General features: G+C 53.3%; 1 protein-coding gene across 1 annotated transcript in view; it reads right to left on the reverse strand.

Annotated features, from left to right (window-relative positions):
- KY (kyphoscoliosis peptidase) overlaps positions 1–4,519 on the reverse strand; it is a 50,254-nt gene extending 45,735 nt beyond the window's left edge. Inside the window, exon 1 of the mRNA XM_021707687.1 lies at positions 4,444–4,519. Within this exon, the coding sequence (XP_021563362.1) occupies positions 4,444–4,519 (76 nt within the window). The remainder of the gene's footprint in view (positions 1–4,443) is intronic.
- Positions 4,520–15,033: the final 10,514 nt, after the last annotated feature.

Consider the following 15,033-nt stretch of genomic DNA (forward strand, 5'->3'; position numbering starts at 1 on the left):
TCCCGAGAGGCTCGAAGCTGGCCTCCTCCGGGCCGCCACCGGCACGTGCAGAAACCTCACGGTGATCAGGGCAGGACCGCCGGGGGCCTGCACCCTGAATCGCAAGGCGTGCAGAAGTTGGCCGTGTTCTGGCCTTGGCCTCGCTGGTTCCCTGGGTGGGCTTTGGAGGTTGGCAGCCCTCTCCGTAGAAGGGCGTGGGGTGGGGTTTGGGGGTCAGGATCCCCCCCCCCCGTATGATGCCTCCTCCAGAGCTTGGAGCATGCCCACTGGTCATCAAGCTCACAATCCTCTCTGGCCTGAAATGAAAGTCTTAAAATCTCTGTACCTTCTAGAAGCCTGGCTCCCACCCTGTGGGGCAGGGGGAAGGGGGAGGGGAGGAGGCTGGGGCACAGGGAGCTGGACCTGAGAACCGTCTATTTTTAGCCGGCCTGGCCTGCCCGGCCAACAGCAGAGGGGTGTTTGGCTGTAGGGCTCAGGAGTGTTTACGTGGGCATCTGCCTGGCAGTCCTGGACACGATGGGCCTGCTGGGGGCAACCCCCTAGTTTGAGTTTCTACCACTAATAAATGCTCCTAGTTTGAGTTTCTACCCCCTAGTTTGAGTTTCTACCACTAATAAATGCTCCCCACAAAGGACCCTCTCCACATTTGGGTGTGCTGAGCTCACCTTGCAGCCAGGCCCCTGAGAGCCTGTGTCTCACAGTACGTTCCAGTACCAGCCCCACCACTGGCTGGGCACGTGACCATGAACCAGCCATTTCCTTTCCATTTTCTCACCCATATCTCTGGGTTAATAAGAATCCTCCCACATGGTTGCGAGGAGGGCACGCTTGTAAGGTGCATCGCAAGTGTCTCCAAATGGCAGCTGTCATTCTTACCTCACTTTACGGGCGAGGAAAGGGACAGTGGAGTGACAAGTTAACGATGGAGCTGGGGAGTCACACAGCCAGACCCTCAGATTCTGCAGATTCCCAGTGCCTGTGTCTCACAGTTTGTTCCCGTGTAGAGGCTGTCGTCTCACGGTGTCACCACCGCCCCCCTCACCCACTGGGCGCATGAGGAAAGGAGGGTCGTGGCTTCCAACAGTGTTGAACTGGAGTCCTAGAGAGCTGAGCCCTTGGACAGGGAGGCAGAAATGCTAAGGTTCTGCTAGGGTGAGTCCATTTACTCTCTACGTGGATGGGGAAGTAAGAATACAGCTCATGTGACGCTCTTGGGGTCTCGGAGGTTGCTGAGGCAGCCCTCAGGTCCCAGAGTGTCCCCAGCTGACCTGGAGCAGTGTTGCCTAGCTTCTTTGAGGGCCAACCGTCCGAGGTGCAGAAACCAGCTGAATTCCCTTTCCTGACACTTGCATTCCCACCCGCCACCCTTTTTTTGTTTTCTTTCTTTTTTTTTATTACAAAGATGTGGAGTACAAGTCAGGGTCAGGTATACAAACGATGATTATGCAGGTACCCTTGTTGATGAGGTATGCCCCTCCCTCCCCTAGCAGTTTCCTTCAACTGCCAATCCAAGACCCCTTCCCTGGACAGTTTCCCATTACTGCCAAACGCTTTCTTTCTTTCTTTTTTTTTTTGCATTGGAGTCTCACTCTGTCACCCAGACTGGAGTGCAGTGGCCGCTCCCGGCCACCGCAGCCTCGACCTACTGGGTTCCGGCGATCCTTCCGCCTCAGCCTGCCAAGTAGCCGGAACTACAGGCATGCGCTACCACGCCCGGCTGATTTTTTTTGTTGTTGTTGTTGTGTGTTTTTTAATGATGGCCATTCTTACAGGGGTTAGGTGGTTTCGATTTCCACTTCCCTGATGATGAGTGAACACTTTTTCAGGTGTCTGTTGGCTGCCTGTATGTCTTCTTCTGGGAAGTGTCTATTCATGTCTTTTGCCCAATTTTTAATGGCATCCCCACTCTTACTCCTCTGTGGGAAAGGGTCACTCCTAGGAGCTGACTCACACTCTGCCCCCTCCCAGAGCTGTCCCAGAGGAGGAGAGGCTGACCCGGAGTGTGCCAGCCAGGGGTCTGGGAAGGACGTGTGGGAGCCTCCTGTCTCTCTGCTGCTGGGAGCAGGGCCTCTCCTTCTCAGCCCTGTTGGCATTCTGGCCCAGACAATTCTTCGTGCTGAGAACTGTCCTGCGCATTGTGGGACATGTAGTCGTATCTCTGCCCTCTACCTGCTTGAGGGCGTGAGTATCCACGTTCCAGTCGTGACAACCTAGAGTACCTCCAGATGGTGACCTATGCTTCCTGGGGACAGAACTGCACCGAGGACACTTGTGTGGAGCCATCTCTCGCACTAGGGGTCCCCTTGGCTGCTCTGGAAGGTGCTGGTGCCTGGGGTCCCCATGACTGGGCCCACGCCCCGGAAGCTCCCTTCACAGCTGCCAGTCCAATGGCTCAGCTTCTGGGGCCTGCAGAGCTACCCCCACTGGGAGTATGAGCAGAAGGAAGGATGCACTTCTCCGTGCCCACTCCATTTCCACCTTGGCCTTGGTTGACCTGGATGTCTCCCCGTCCCCACTGCCTGCTCTTGGACTGAGAGGAAGTCATCATGAGGAAGGTGATGGGGGTGAGGCTAATGGGTGTATCAGGAAGGAGGAGAGGAAGCAGGAGAGAAGGCTAAGGTCACTGAGATATCACTCCGACAGAGGCACTATCCCTTCTGCCCATATCTGCCGGCCCCCGCCAGCTGCTCCCACAACCAACCTGCCATTTTGTGAACCCATCTTTCCCTGTTTCACCGCCACACCCGTGCTGCGATAAGGCCATGACATCCATGCTTCAAACACTCTCTGCTCGCCCTTAATCCTGCCATCCTCTTGAATGACATGAGATTCAAGGGTCTCTGTATTCTGACCTAAATAATCATTTGGCATCTGATGAGCCAGGGGTACCTCCGATCTTGGGCAAAACTTTAATCACAATGAGTTGGAAACTTCAGAATACCAAAAGACAAAGAGAAGAAGTCCAAATAGCTGTGTTGTTGCCTTTATCGTCTGTCAAATCGAACACTCAGACTCATCTAGCTGTCACCCATGCTGCATCTACCCTTTTGCTCAGAGGTGGGATTTGTCGATTGTCCGAGTGGTCCTGGGCCCTGAGCTGGCTCTGTTGTCTTGGAGATGAAGAATGTTCCACGGGAAAGTGATTGCTCCTGGGGGTCGAGGCCCTCGCCAAAGAGAGGTGTATTCTGACCGCCATCGTTTTTCCTCAGAAGCATCAGTTCTTTGGGGACTTTTGGCCTTAACTGTTTTACTTCTCTTGTGATCCCAAGAGGCAAGTCCTTCTCTTCCCTATAGAGAGAATCATAGGCAAGTCAATGCAAGAAAGACTTTTGGCAGGGAGTTTTCTCCAGGGATGCAGTGGGGTAGGGGTCTTGGAGGGGGGTAACTTGGTGCGGAGCAGCAGGCTGAGTTCCAGCCTCCTAATTCCAGCAGCTTCCCTGAGATGGGCAGCTCCTTACATGGGAGATCAGGCACCTTTTCCAGAAGTCTTCCCATAGCTGGTGCAGCTTCTCCAGGCCTTTCAGCCTGACTTAGCTTGCTCCTACTTCTGAGCTTTTGTGACTGCTACTTCTGCCTGGGCTTGCCTGGCAGGGACAGTGCGGCCATCCTTCAAGGCCTGTCACCAGCCTTCGCCTCTAGCTTTCCTGGCTACCTCAGAGCTTGGAGCTCCTGGGGAATGCCAAGTCTCCGTGGCACTTCTCTTTTATAATTCCCATGGCTAACGGGACTTGGAAGATCACACTCACTCTGTCCCACACCCACCCAATCTGGAAAAGACGTCAAGCAGCTGTGCCAGGCACATGTATGTTTTGAGACACCACCTTCTCGCAGGGTAACACTGAACAATGCACGTAACCTCTCTGAACTCCCATTTTTCCCATCTGTCAGGTGGACGAGGGTGTTGCTGGGATTGTATAAGATAAAGTACTGAGTGATGGCCGGGTTAGAGCTACGGAAGATTCCTGCATTCCAGCCAGACCCCTGTCCGGGTCCTGCTCTGGGGAGGGACCCATGGACGTGGTTCTACAGTTGAGAAGTGGGTAGTGGGTAGAAGAAACGAAAGTCACCCCCTGCTCCCTCCCCCCGCCATGGAGCAGGAATTTGCCTGTACTACCGTCCTGCCATCGTAGGGAAACTCAGTGGGTTCACAGATCTCTTCCTTGAAAAGCTGGCGTCAGGTCTGTCAGCCGCAGCCCCCATGGGAGGAGCCAAGCTCAACACAACTCCGCCTCCCTCACCCCTGCCGTGCTCATGAGCACTCCATGTGTGTCCAGTGGGATGTGCCTTTGCATCATGTTCATTTTATAGAATGAGAAAACTGAGGCTTAGAGACCTAAGGGGACCTGCCAAGGTCCTACAAAGTGTCTTCAGGTAGCAGGAGGCACCCAACCCTTGGCATTCCACCCCGCTCTGTATGTTCCAAAGCGCTTGTGCTGGACTTACCCACACTCCCCGCCGCCCCTACACCCAACCCGTATGGCCACAGTATGCTGGTGAGTTGAGGCTGCTTGTTGCCCATTCCGAGGGGAAGGGCCGCTGTCAGCCTGCACGAGAACTACTCCAGCAATCAGGATCAACGCACCTTGGCCGAGGGGCTCAAGGCTTCTACGGAGGCTCTTGGAAAAATTCTCTGAGCTCAAGCTCTGAGTCGGGCCCTTGGGGACAGATTCCCCAGGCTCTGTGCCTTCCGTAGGAGAAATGGGGACAGTGGCAGTTGTCAAAAGCTGGTGGCTAGGAGCACCCAACAGTCTTCAGGAGCAGCGAGGTGGCCCTGCCAGGGATGGAGAGGGAGACAGAAGACGGACGGTTTTGCAGCCACTGAAAGGAATTTTGTGTTGCAACAGCTCCGTATGTTCTGAGGGCAAATGGTTACGCTGTAAAGAGGCCTTTCCATCTCTGCTCAGTTTGCCGTGAACAAGCTGTCCAGGACAGGCAGCAGCTTGCTCTTGAGACCCCGTTTCGTGCAACACCATAGGATGAAAAATGAGCACGGGGAGAGGCACTTGTCCTGGAGATGGGGCCCCGCAAGGGCCACCGGAGGGAGGCAGTTTCACTTGAAATGGTGTCCTTGGGCATGAGTGAGTAGGAGAGAGGCCTGGAGCCTTCCCGGCAGAGGAGGAGACTGGACGAAGGGGGAGGAACTGCAAGGAGTGCTGGGGGTGAGAGAGAAAACGGCATGTTTCAGGAGGTAAAAGCAAGGCGGCCTAGTTGGCGAAATGGTGTGGGGACAAGAGGTCCAAGGGGACAGAAGCACCCTCAGGGCCGATCTGCCATGGGCGGGGTGTCTGCTGGCCATCTGAGCAGCCATGCGGGTCCTTGTCAGCAGGGACGGGAGAGCAGGATGCATTCACAGATGGCAGGTGCAGGGCTGGTGGTCACTGTGGGCGTGATCGAACCCATGGGTATCGATGCCAGCCTTCTGGAGAAGATGGTAGGCAAGTCGGTGATGGTATGAAGGGACAACCAAGCACCAGATGCAGGCACTATGTAAGAAAAGGAGGATCTAGGCGGCCAGGTAGAGCACCAGATGAGTGGGAACCGGGCTTGGGTGGAGAGGGAGGTAGGGGGACACAGAGCCCCCACCCCAGCTGAAGGATCCGGCCTCAACTCAGTCCTCAGTCTCAGGGGAGCACTCTGGGTGAGCTGGGTCATGGAGTCCCACAGGACACCAGGAGGCAAGCTGCTCTGCCAGAATCTGCTCATTACGACAATTTAGATAATGCAAGAACTATGTAAAGACAGACACAAAACCACCTGAATCCCATCATCTCGAGATAATCACTTTTAAACGCTTCCTTATTTAGTATTTTCTTCCATCACGGCCACATCAGATATATAATAAGTGAATATTTATTTTATATGCATGAGATAAAAATGAATATTTTTATTTAAAAAATATAATTGGGATCACATCCTCTCCAGTTTGGTACCATGATTTTTTTTTTCTCTCAGCTCATGGAATGAATAGTTTACTGAGAACTCTTCAAAATTCAAATGAAAAGGCTGCCTAGTCACCCGTGATACTGACATGCCAAAATCTACTTTTCTATTTTCTCATTGTTGGGCTTTCAGTTTGTTTTGCATCGCCCACTTTTATAAATAATGTGATGATAAATACCTTTGACTACATATCTGGTTATTTCCTTAGAATAGATTCTTGGAAGTGGGATTACTGAGTCAAAGGTTACGACTATTTTAAGGCCTGAGATATATATAAAATGTCAAATTACTTTCCAGAAAGATTGTACTTATTTCCACTCCCTGGCTGTGCATGTCAGCCTCCCAGAGGCCATCACAAGCATCGAAATCGATCGCCACATCCCCCTTTGCTGTGACAATCGAGACATGGGAACCTGTCCTCCTTTTCGTTTTTCTTGCCATTAACATTGAACAAGGTTTTAGACATAGATTTACCTATGCACAGGCAGGTGTGTGTGTGTGTGTGTGTGTGTGTGTGTGTGTGTGTCTGTGTGTGTGTGTGTGTGTGTGTGTGTTTTGGTTCATATTCTTCGTTCTTTTCTCTACTTTAATAGCACAAATATTTAAATGTTAGTAGGAGAAAAGGGCTCTCTCCCAAACCATCTCAGATCTGTTGTCTTTCATAGCAAAGTCCGTGGCAAGGTCATGGCCATAGCTCTGACCCCTTGAAGCTCTTTGAGGACCAGGTCGTCGTCTCACTTATTCCTGAACTTCCTCTCCCACCCCCCACACTGTCTTTGTGTGCTGCACACAAGAAGTACTCAATAAATGTTGAATTAAATTGGACACAATTAACGCTGCCAGCAAGCCGAGACTTCTCTCTTTAGCCTGGGGGTAGAACTGAGCCTTCCAGAGATGTAGAGTATTTGCTCTTCTGTGTCTTTCTCACAGACCTCAGGGAACGGAGGAGGGTGAGGTTAGCTGAGGACAAGCTGCTCTCTGCGTTGACAGAACCATCTGGAGCCTGAATCTGGGAGAGCTTGGTCCTGAGACAGCGCTGCTCAGTCCCATGCAGCCATCACCCCTGTCCCCACCCTGATCGGGGTGCCCTCACCCCGCCCCCACCCACAAGCCGTGATTCATTCTGTTAAAAACAATCTCCATTCTCAACCTTTCTGGTCTCTCTCTCCCCGATCACCCCGTCAGCCATTCCCTGTCTCAAGTATTTCTGTCCCTGGCACCTTAACTGACTTTCCATATTTTTCTGTCCACAGCTCATTAAAATCCCATCTTCCTGCATATGGTGATGCTGGAAGTGTTGCCTTCTGGGTTCCAGGTACTTTTTATTTCAGAGTCTTTCTACTCGACGGCATTCTTGGCCTTTTGCTGGGGAGGGAGATGATGAAAATCAATTTGTCTCTCACCACCACTTCCAAAATATCTTGGGCAATGCCAAGAGAGGTATCCAGTGGCACACGCAAGCCCATGGAGAGATTACCTCTTCGGCCTCGCCAAGTGTTTATTACCAGGCCATCACCGAGCCCCCTGCGAGCTCCTTGTCCGCCTGTCTCTACAATGTGAACAAGAAGTCCTCTGCGGGTCCTGCTTCAGAGTCTCCCCCTACCAGGGACCCTCCTTCTCTACAGATTTCTGCCTCTTCACCTCCGCAAACTCGTGTCTTTTTCACAATAGCCCAAGGCTGAGCTGATACCTTTATGCCCATTTTTTGGGCGGAGAAACAAAAGACCTAGAAATCGGTTCACATGGCTTTTCCAGTGACTTCTGGATGGGAAGTGCTCCCACCAAGCCCAAGGCACCTGCCGTTCTGGATGTTTCAGTGAAAACTTGTCCTTTCCGGAAGCAAGCTGAGATGTGGGATGGCCACTCACAGGACTGGGGCAGTGTTCCCAGTGGCAAGAGCCCCCTGGGAGAGCCCCTCTCTGGTGGTGTGAGGTTGTCTGATCAAGTGGGAGGAAGGACACAGAAAGAGGTTTTAGAGGGTCTGAACAAAACTTCCAGTGAACTAAACAGCCTTTGGCCATGACCGTAGACCTCCAGGGGCCTGTTGAGAGGATGTGGGTGCTTTTCTGTCCCAAGCAGGATGGGCCCAATGGCCTGGATCCCAGGGGGCACGAGGCAACCAGTTTTTAGTGTCAGTGCAGACTCTACCCCTGCCTGTCCCCAGGGCAGAGTTTCTAATAGGAGCCGCGGGTATTTTTAGCCTCACATGTGCAGGCACAGGACACGGCGAGCTGGACAGGAACAGCTAATAAGCCATGGCCCTTATTAAGTTGGGAAGGATGAAATGAGGGGAGGAGAGGGAGCCTGGTGGAACTTTTCATAGGCCTCATTTTCAGAGGACTCTCTTTCCATAATTCACAGAGAAAGATTGAGGTCAGGGTGATTATGCACAGCTCCAGTGGCAGGAACCGGAAAGTGGGGCATGTTCACGTCCTGTGGCCTGCAAGTCCAGTCCCCCTCTGCCCCCAGCCCCCAACTCTGCCCTCTGGGCAAGGAGGTTGGGCCTTGGAGATGTGCAGCTTGGGAATGGGTTTGTTAAGCTACAGGGATGGGAGTGGGGATTGGGGTTCTTCCGAAGGCAAGGTTAGAAGCCATTTCCCAATATGCTCCTTGAAGCCGTGGGGATAGCTGATGGGTGTCAACCAATGATGGGTTCACAGATGAGGAAAGAGTGGCTCAGAGAGGAGCAGGAACTTGGGAAGTGACACAGCCAGGATTCATACTCAGTGTCCTAGACCAAGGCATACCATTATTTCCTCCCAGTGACAGTCAGTTGTGTTTAAGACTCATTATTCATTTTACTTCACCCACAGACATTTTTTTCTCTGCCAACTCTGAGTCTGGAGCTCCATCCCTAGAAGGGGACATGAGGACGACACCCTTCCTGCTCTCCAGAAGCCCTCTGCTTAGTGAGGGACACAGAGGAGACTCCCAGCTGAACTCAGTGAGGTCAGTAGGCAAGCTTACCATGTGGGAGACCCTGGCAGGTTTCCAACCTTTGACATTGAGCGTGAGGACAGTCAAAGCCTTACTAGTGCAGTCAGTTCTCCTTCTGGATGGCTTCTTCTGAGGGGGAGACTGGGATAGGACCAGAGAGGGCAGTGTGCCCTCAGCCCTCTCCTGGGCTCTGTGGCTCGAAGCATTGCCAAGTTTGGAGTCTGTGGCAGGAGTCCCTTAGTGAGCGGGCGGATAAAGCTGGAATGGAGGTGGCACCCGGGACCTGCTATGGTCAACTGCTCTCTCCCTCACCACCCCAAGCTGGATGGTTTAAGGCCAGTGGCAGAGAAAATGAAGACATTGATTTGCGGTGAAGGCACTGCAGTGAGTTCGTTGCAGCCTTCCTGCCTCAGCCCAAAGCCAACCATGACATGTGCCTCTGTCCATCTGCTTATCCATCCACCATTCCATCCTCTCCTACACAGAGCACCACGCCTTTGCATCCAGCCCCTCTGTACACCTTCCTTTCACGCTGTCACCCACCCCATGTAGCTATCCCTTCCATCGCTCTCCAGACATCACTCTGCAATCCATCTGGCGACCCCGCCATCTTTTCCACCTAACCTGCTCCAACCATCCAACCATTCCTTATTCATCTATTTGCCCCTCAACCCATCCTGTTGCCAGTCCTTTATTCCATCTGGGAGCGGATACTACGTTCTAGGCCTATGTCGGGTGTGGCGGAGACAGAGAGATTCACACGTCTCTGTCTTGTAGTTGACCTAGAAAATCATGTGCAGGTCCACCTATGAGGGGAACAATGGAATTGGAAAGGAGGTCCTGAGGAGAGCACCTCAAAGAATCTGGCTGAAGGAAAACAGGGAGCTGAGTGAGGAACCACCAAGATGCTTGGCTCTCTCCTTTCTGGAAAGATGTAGAAGAAAGAGCATCAGAGAAGAAAAGGAAGGGAAAACAAGGAAGGGAGAGAAGGAGGAAGGAAGGGAGGGGGAAGAGGGGAGGGCGCTGTGGTCTGAATGTTTGTGTCCCGTCCAAATTCATTGAATTGGCGTGTGTTGAATCGTTGCCCAAGCTGGCGGGATTAAGAGGTGGGGCCTTTGGGTGGCGATTAGCTCCTGAGGGTGGAGTCTTCATGAATGGGATGAGTGCCCTTATAAGAGCAGTCTCCGAGACCCGCCTGGGCAGCAAGACCTCATCTCTACAATAAATCAAAAAATCAGCTGGGTGTGGTAGCGCATGCCTGTAATTCCGGCTCCTTGGAAGGCTGAGGCGGAAGGATCGCCGGAGCCCAGCAGGTCGAGGCTGCGGTGGCCGGGAGCGGCCCCTGCACTCCAGTCTGGGCGACAGAGTGAGACTACAACTCAAAAGAATAAATAAATAAATAAGAGCAGTCTCCCTCCCGCTCTTTGTATCACGTACCAGATGAGTCCACAGCCAGAAGGTACCGTTTTTGAACCAGAAGGCATGCTTCCACCAGACACCAAATCTGCTGGCACCTTGGACTTCCCAGTGTCCAGAATCGTGAGAAAAAATTTCTGCTGTCCATAAGCCACCCAGTCGATGGTATTTTGTTCTAGCAGCCTGAATGAACTAACGAGGAAAGAAGGAAAGGAAAATACATGTATTGGGTACCCACGCTACGCTGAGACCCACGCGAGGCACTTCGTAATCTTCCCAACAACTTTTTGAGGTAGTTACCTGCATTTTAGAGATGAGAGACTAGGCTCAGAGAGGACATCTGTTTGGCGTGAACACAACACAAAGAGCGGGGCTAGGCTGGTGTGCTTGTGAATACAGGGCTTCGGAAGGAAGGTAGAGGGCAACTGAAAAGCATGCTCCTTGACAGATGACTTCCGGACTGCACTGCCCAAAGGTGTGTGGGGAGAGGAACCACGTCTATTGGCTCAGACGGTGCCCAGCGAGAAGGAGGTCATGGGTCATGCACAGCTGTTGGAGCCTGATGCCAGGCTGATGTCCCCTTTTGTCACGGAACTGGAACATCCCTTGTGGCTGTGCCAGACCCAGGATCCTACTGGAAGACTCCTGGCCCCAGATTCTCTACCCTTAGGCCAGATCTGTGGGTATTCACATAGTCTGGCTCTGCTTTTCTGCTCCTGAATCTCCTCTTGGGACTGGGGCCCCGAGGGAGGAGAGGTCAATTTTACCTCCCACTGCTAAGGCTTTTGGCAGGGCTTCATGCTTCTCAGACTCAGGCCCCTCTGGCATCCAAGGTGTACACAGTTTTCTGCCTGTTGGGAAGATTACGAAGATCGGTGAGAGTGTCTTGCGTGGGTCTCTGCAGAGTGTGGGTACCCAATACATATATTTTCCTTTCCTTCTTTCCTCCTTAGTTCATTCAGGATGCTATAACAAAATACCATCGACTGGGTGGCTTATTGACAACTTATTGAAATTTTTTCTCACAGTTCTGGACATTGGGAAGTCCAAGGGGTCAGCAAATTTGGTGTCTGGTGGAAGCATGCCTTCTGGTTCAAAAATGGCACCTCTGGCTGTGAACTCATCTGGTACAAGGTACAAAGAACGGAAGGGAGACGGCTCTTATAAGGGCACTTATCCCATTCATGAAGACTCCACCTTCATGAGCTAATCGCTGCCCAAGGGCCCCACCTCTTAATCCTGTTACCTTGGGCGATGATTCAACACATGTCAATTCAACATATGAATCTGGGGGAAACCAACATTCAGACCACATCATTCCTAGAATGTTCTGGATCTACACCCAGCTCTCACTGCTCGATGCCACCAAACTGTCCCCTGACAGTTCTGATGAGGACCATTGATTGATGACCTCTGTCCCAAGGCTGGAGCATTCCCAAATGGTTAGGTAGTGGCCCAGGCAACTAAGGGCTCTAGTGACACTGCAGGGTGAGGGGCTTGATCAGGGTGAGGCACACGCCTTCTCCCCAGTGCATTACCTGTTGACTGGGGATGGGCGAGGGTGTCAGTGCTAACCGGAGAGTCTAGACCTACAGATGCCTCATATGTGAGCCCTGCAGGCAACCCACAAGCCCGCATGTCTTGTTTCCTGCAGCCAGTCCATCTGTCTGCTGAGAAACCGATTTGGCTTTGTTTTCGCCTACCCCAGAGAGCAGAGTTGAGGGGAACAGGAGCGCAGGTGCCCACGTCCGGGCGCTGGGTGCAGTGGACCGGCCACGAGCATGGGGGCCCCAGAGAGGCCAGGAAGGAGGATCCAGGGAAGGGGAGAGTGGCCGCTCTAGGTCTGAGCCACTCTGCTATCCTTCCCCCCCAGCCTTCCCCTTGGCATGGCCGGGCCGCCCACCGGCCAGCCCAGCTGTCTTCCTTGCGCACTTTAAAATCCCTGCCAGGAAGAGAGGAGGGAAACATGAGCCCGGCCTTCTCCCACTGCATCCTGCCATCACGCCCTCCCTCCAGCCGGGGGTGGGGGTGGTGGGGACAGGGAAGGACGGGCTGGGGTAGAGCTTCTGGGCCCAATTGCCTCTGGGCTGTCGCCGTGGTGGGCTGCCTGCGGGGTGCTTGGAGCCACTTGATGCAAAGTCTCCCCTCTGGAGCCCGCATGCACGTAGTGGCTGCTGGGGTCTCCTCCGGCATCTGGACACCTGTTAGACTAGTTCAGTGTGGCAGAGTCTCTCCTGCCTCCCCTTCCCTTTGTCTTGGAGGGCCCTGGTGGGTGTTTTTATTGTCATCCTAAAGACCATCTGGGGACTAGGGAGTTGAAGCCCCAAGCATCCCAGGCAAGTCACAGCCTTAGTCTCTGCCTCTGTAACCCAGCAACAGTCACACCTGCTGTCCAGGGTAGCCAACTTGAGAAAAGGCAGAGTGTGGTGTCTGTAAGCAGCCAGGCACACTGTGGTGACTGTTCACACACCAGCTCACCCCAGCCAAAGGCACAGCCACAGACACACAACCACAGCTGCCTTCCTCATTCCAGGGACATCTCTGGCACACGGGACGGGAAGAACAAGGGTAAAGACGGTTCTTGTGATGTGTCTCACGCCGGGGCCGCCAGGCGTTGGGGTAGGGGAGTTTTCTGTTTGTGTTTTCCTAGAGCAACCTACTTCCTGGCACATGACAGGTGCAATTCTGTGTGTGTGTGTTTCACGGATTTGTGTAACTAGACCATTTGAACCCTAGGTGCCCTACTGGAGCTGTGGGCTGTTGGAAGTGTCCTTTCACTTTCTGGTCCTGGTTTCTTCATCTGAAAAATGGGTATATTGATTCCTAACTGAAAAGCTGTTCCGAATTCAGTACCTGGCCTATCCAGCCCATAGGGGTTCCCTTGACAGCTGTGCCTCTGCCCCAGTGCAGAGATTCTCCTTAAGCTGCTTTCGGGTCTGATCCAGAGAAGCAGAGAGGGGAATGGTGGGGGCCCAGAGCGGGGGGGGGGCGGGGGCAGGGGAGCCCTAGCTTCTCACCAGACACTAATGCATTCTGAAAAATGAGGTGGGCGGAGCCAGCCCGCAGGTCATCCGCACAAGGCCATTTCTGGTCTCAGCCTGCAGGAGAAGTCAGGCAGGGGCATTCCAACCAGCCTGGCCTCTCCTTCATCTCCTGGCAAGGGAGGTGACTAGGATGGGGGAAGGGATGCAGGACCTCTTAATTACCGTGGCCATGTCCTCTCAGTGAGGGCGGTCAGAGCTGGCCTGGTGTCTACAGAAGGCCTAATCCCCCTGGTGCTGCCTTGGACCTGGAAAAGGCCTCCCATCTCCTCACCCCACTTCCCTGGAGGCCTGGCTTCTGGCTCCTGGAGTCGCCATTGCATAAGCTAATGGGGAGCCTGGCCTGTCTCTCTGGGCTACCCAAGGCAGGCTGAGCCCAAGGTTGGGCCAGGCCCTGCACCACAGTGGTGACAGTGACCGGTGTGTGGCAGGACAGTTTGCACTCCCCAGGTGGTCGCTGAAAAACTGCCACCAAGGGAGGAGTCTCCGTGATGACAAGGAGCCTCTGGCCAAGGCCTGACAGCCATCTGTTCCCAGCTATCAGCCTGGAGGCCTCCAGGGAGGGAGAAGACAGGGGAAAAGAGAAAGAGAGAGAGACACAAGGTAGACGGAGGGACAGAGAGAAACACAGAGACATAGGGACAGTGAGAGACAAAGAGACAGAGACGGGGAAATTAACAGAGAGACACAGAGATATGGGGACAGGGAGAGAAAAAGAAAGAACCACAGAAAGGCAGAAAAACAGGTGAATGTAGAGAAAAGGTGGCTAGAGAAAAGGAGACAAAGAGACATGACAGAGAATGAGAGACCCAGAGACAGGGAGAAAAATAGACGGAGACGGAGAGAGATGAGAGAGACAGAGACAGAGGCAGCCAAGGAGACACTAGAGAGAAACAGAGTCGGAGACAGGGCAGTCTGGGAAAGACAGATAAAGGAGAGGGTACATGTTGGGGGAGGGAGGCTGCGGTCGGAGTGGGGGTAAGAGACAGGAATGCGCTGGACAACTCACTGGTACAAGGAGAACGCATGCCCTATGACCCTTTTGGCCTCCGCACGTTCAGAGGGAAGTAGCCACGCTTGACCACAGCCTCTGGGTCTGGGGTCCCGACCGCAGTGATCGCACATCAGTAGGCAGCCGACTTAAGGGCTGATCAAGCTCTGGGACCCAGCCCATTCCAGAGTCTGAGTCACAGGGTCCCACACCTTGGAGTCCCTAGTGGGCAGGGGCAGACAGGAGTCAGGGCAGGGAGGGCCCAGAGGGTGCTCTTTCTACAGACCACGGAGCTCTCTACACTCTTTTTTCATCAGCCAGTGATCCCTCAGGAAGGCTTGGGTGCTCTCCATTTGCCCCTGGGCGGGCAGATTGGGAGGTACCTCAGAGGTCAGGACCCAGCCCCAGTCACTCTGTGCTGTCAGGGAGATTCAGTGGCTGGGCCAAGGCAGTAAAGACACATGGCACGTTCATCCGTCAAGCTATCGGCCAAGGGCCAGGCTCTGTCCCGAGTATCATTTCATCTTATTCTCTTGAGTAGCTTAGGGATTTTTTTTTTCTTTTCTTGTCAAGATGTAGAGGACAATTCAGGGTTAGGTATACAAAGGTCATGGTACAGGTAAAGTTTGGGCTTCACTTTGGTCCCCAGTTCACCAGGTTTGAGATCAGGTACCCTTATTGATGAAGGGTGCTCCCCCCTCCCCTGGC

Source organism: Carlito syrichta, unplaced genomic scaffold (genome assembly GCF_000164805.1).
Source record: "Carlito syrichta isolate Samal-C Ts95f unplaced genomic scaffold, Tarsius_syrichta-2.0.1 Scaffold123386, whole genome shotgun sequence".
Classification (NCBI taxonomy): domain Eukaryota; kingdom Metazoa; phylum Chordata; class Mammalia; order Primates; family Tarsiidae; genus Carlito; species Carlito syrichta.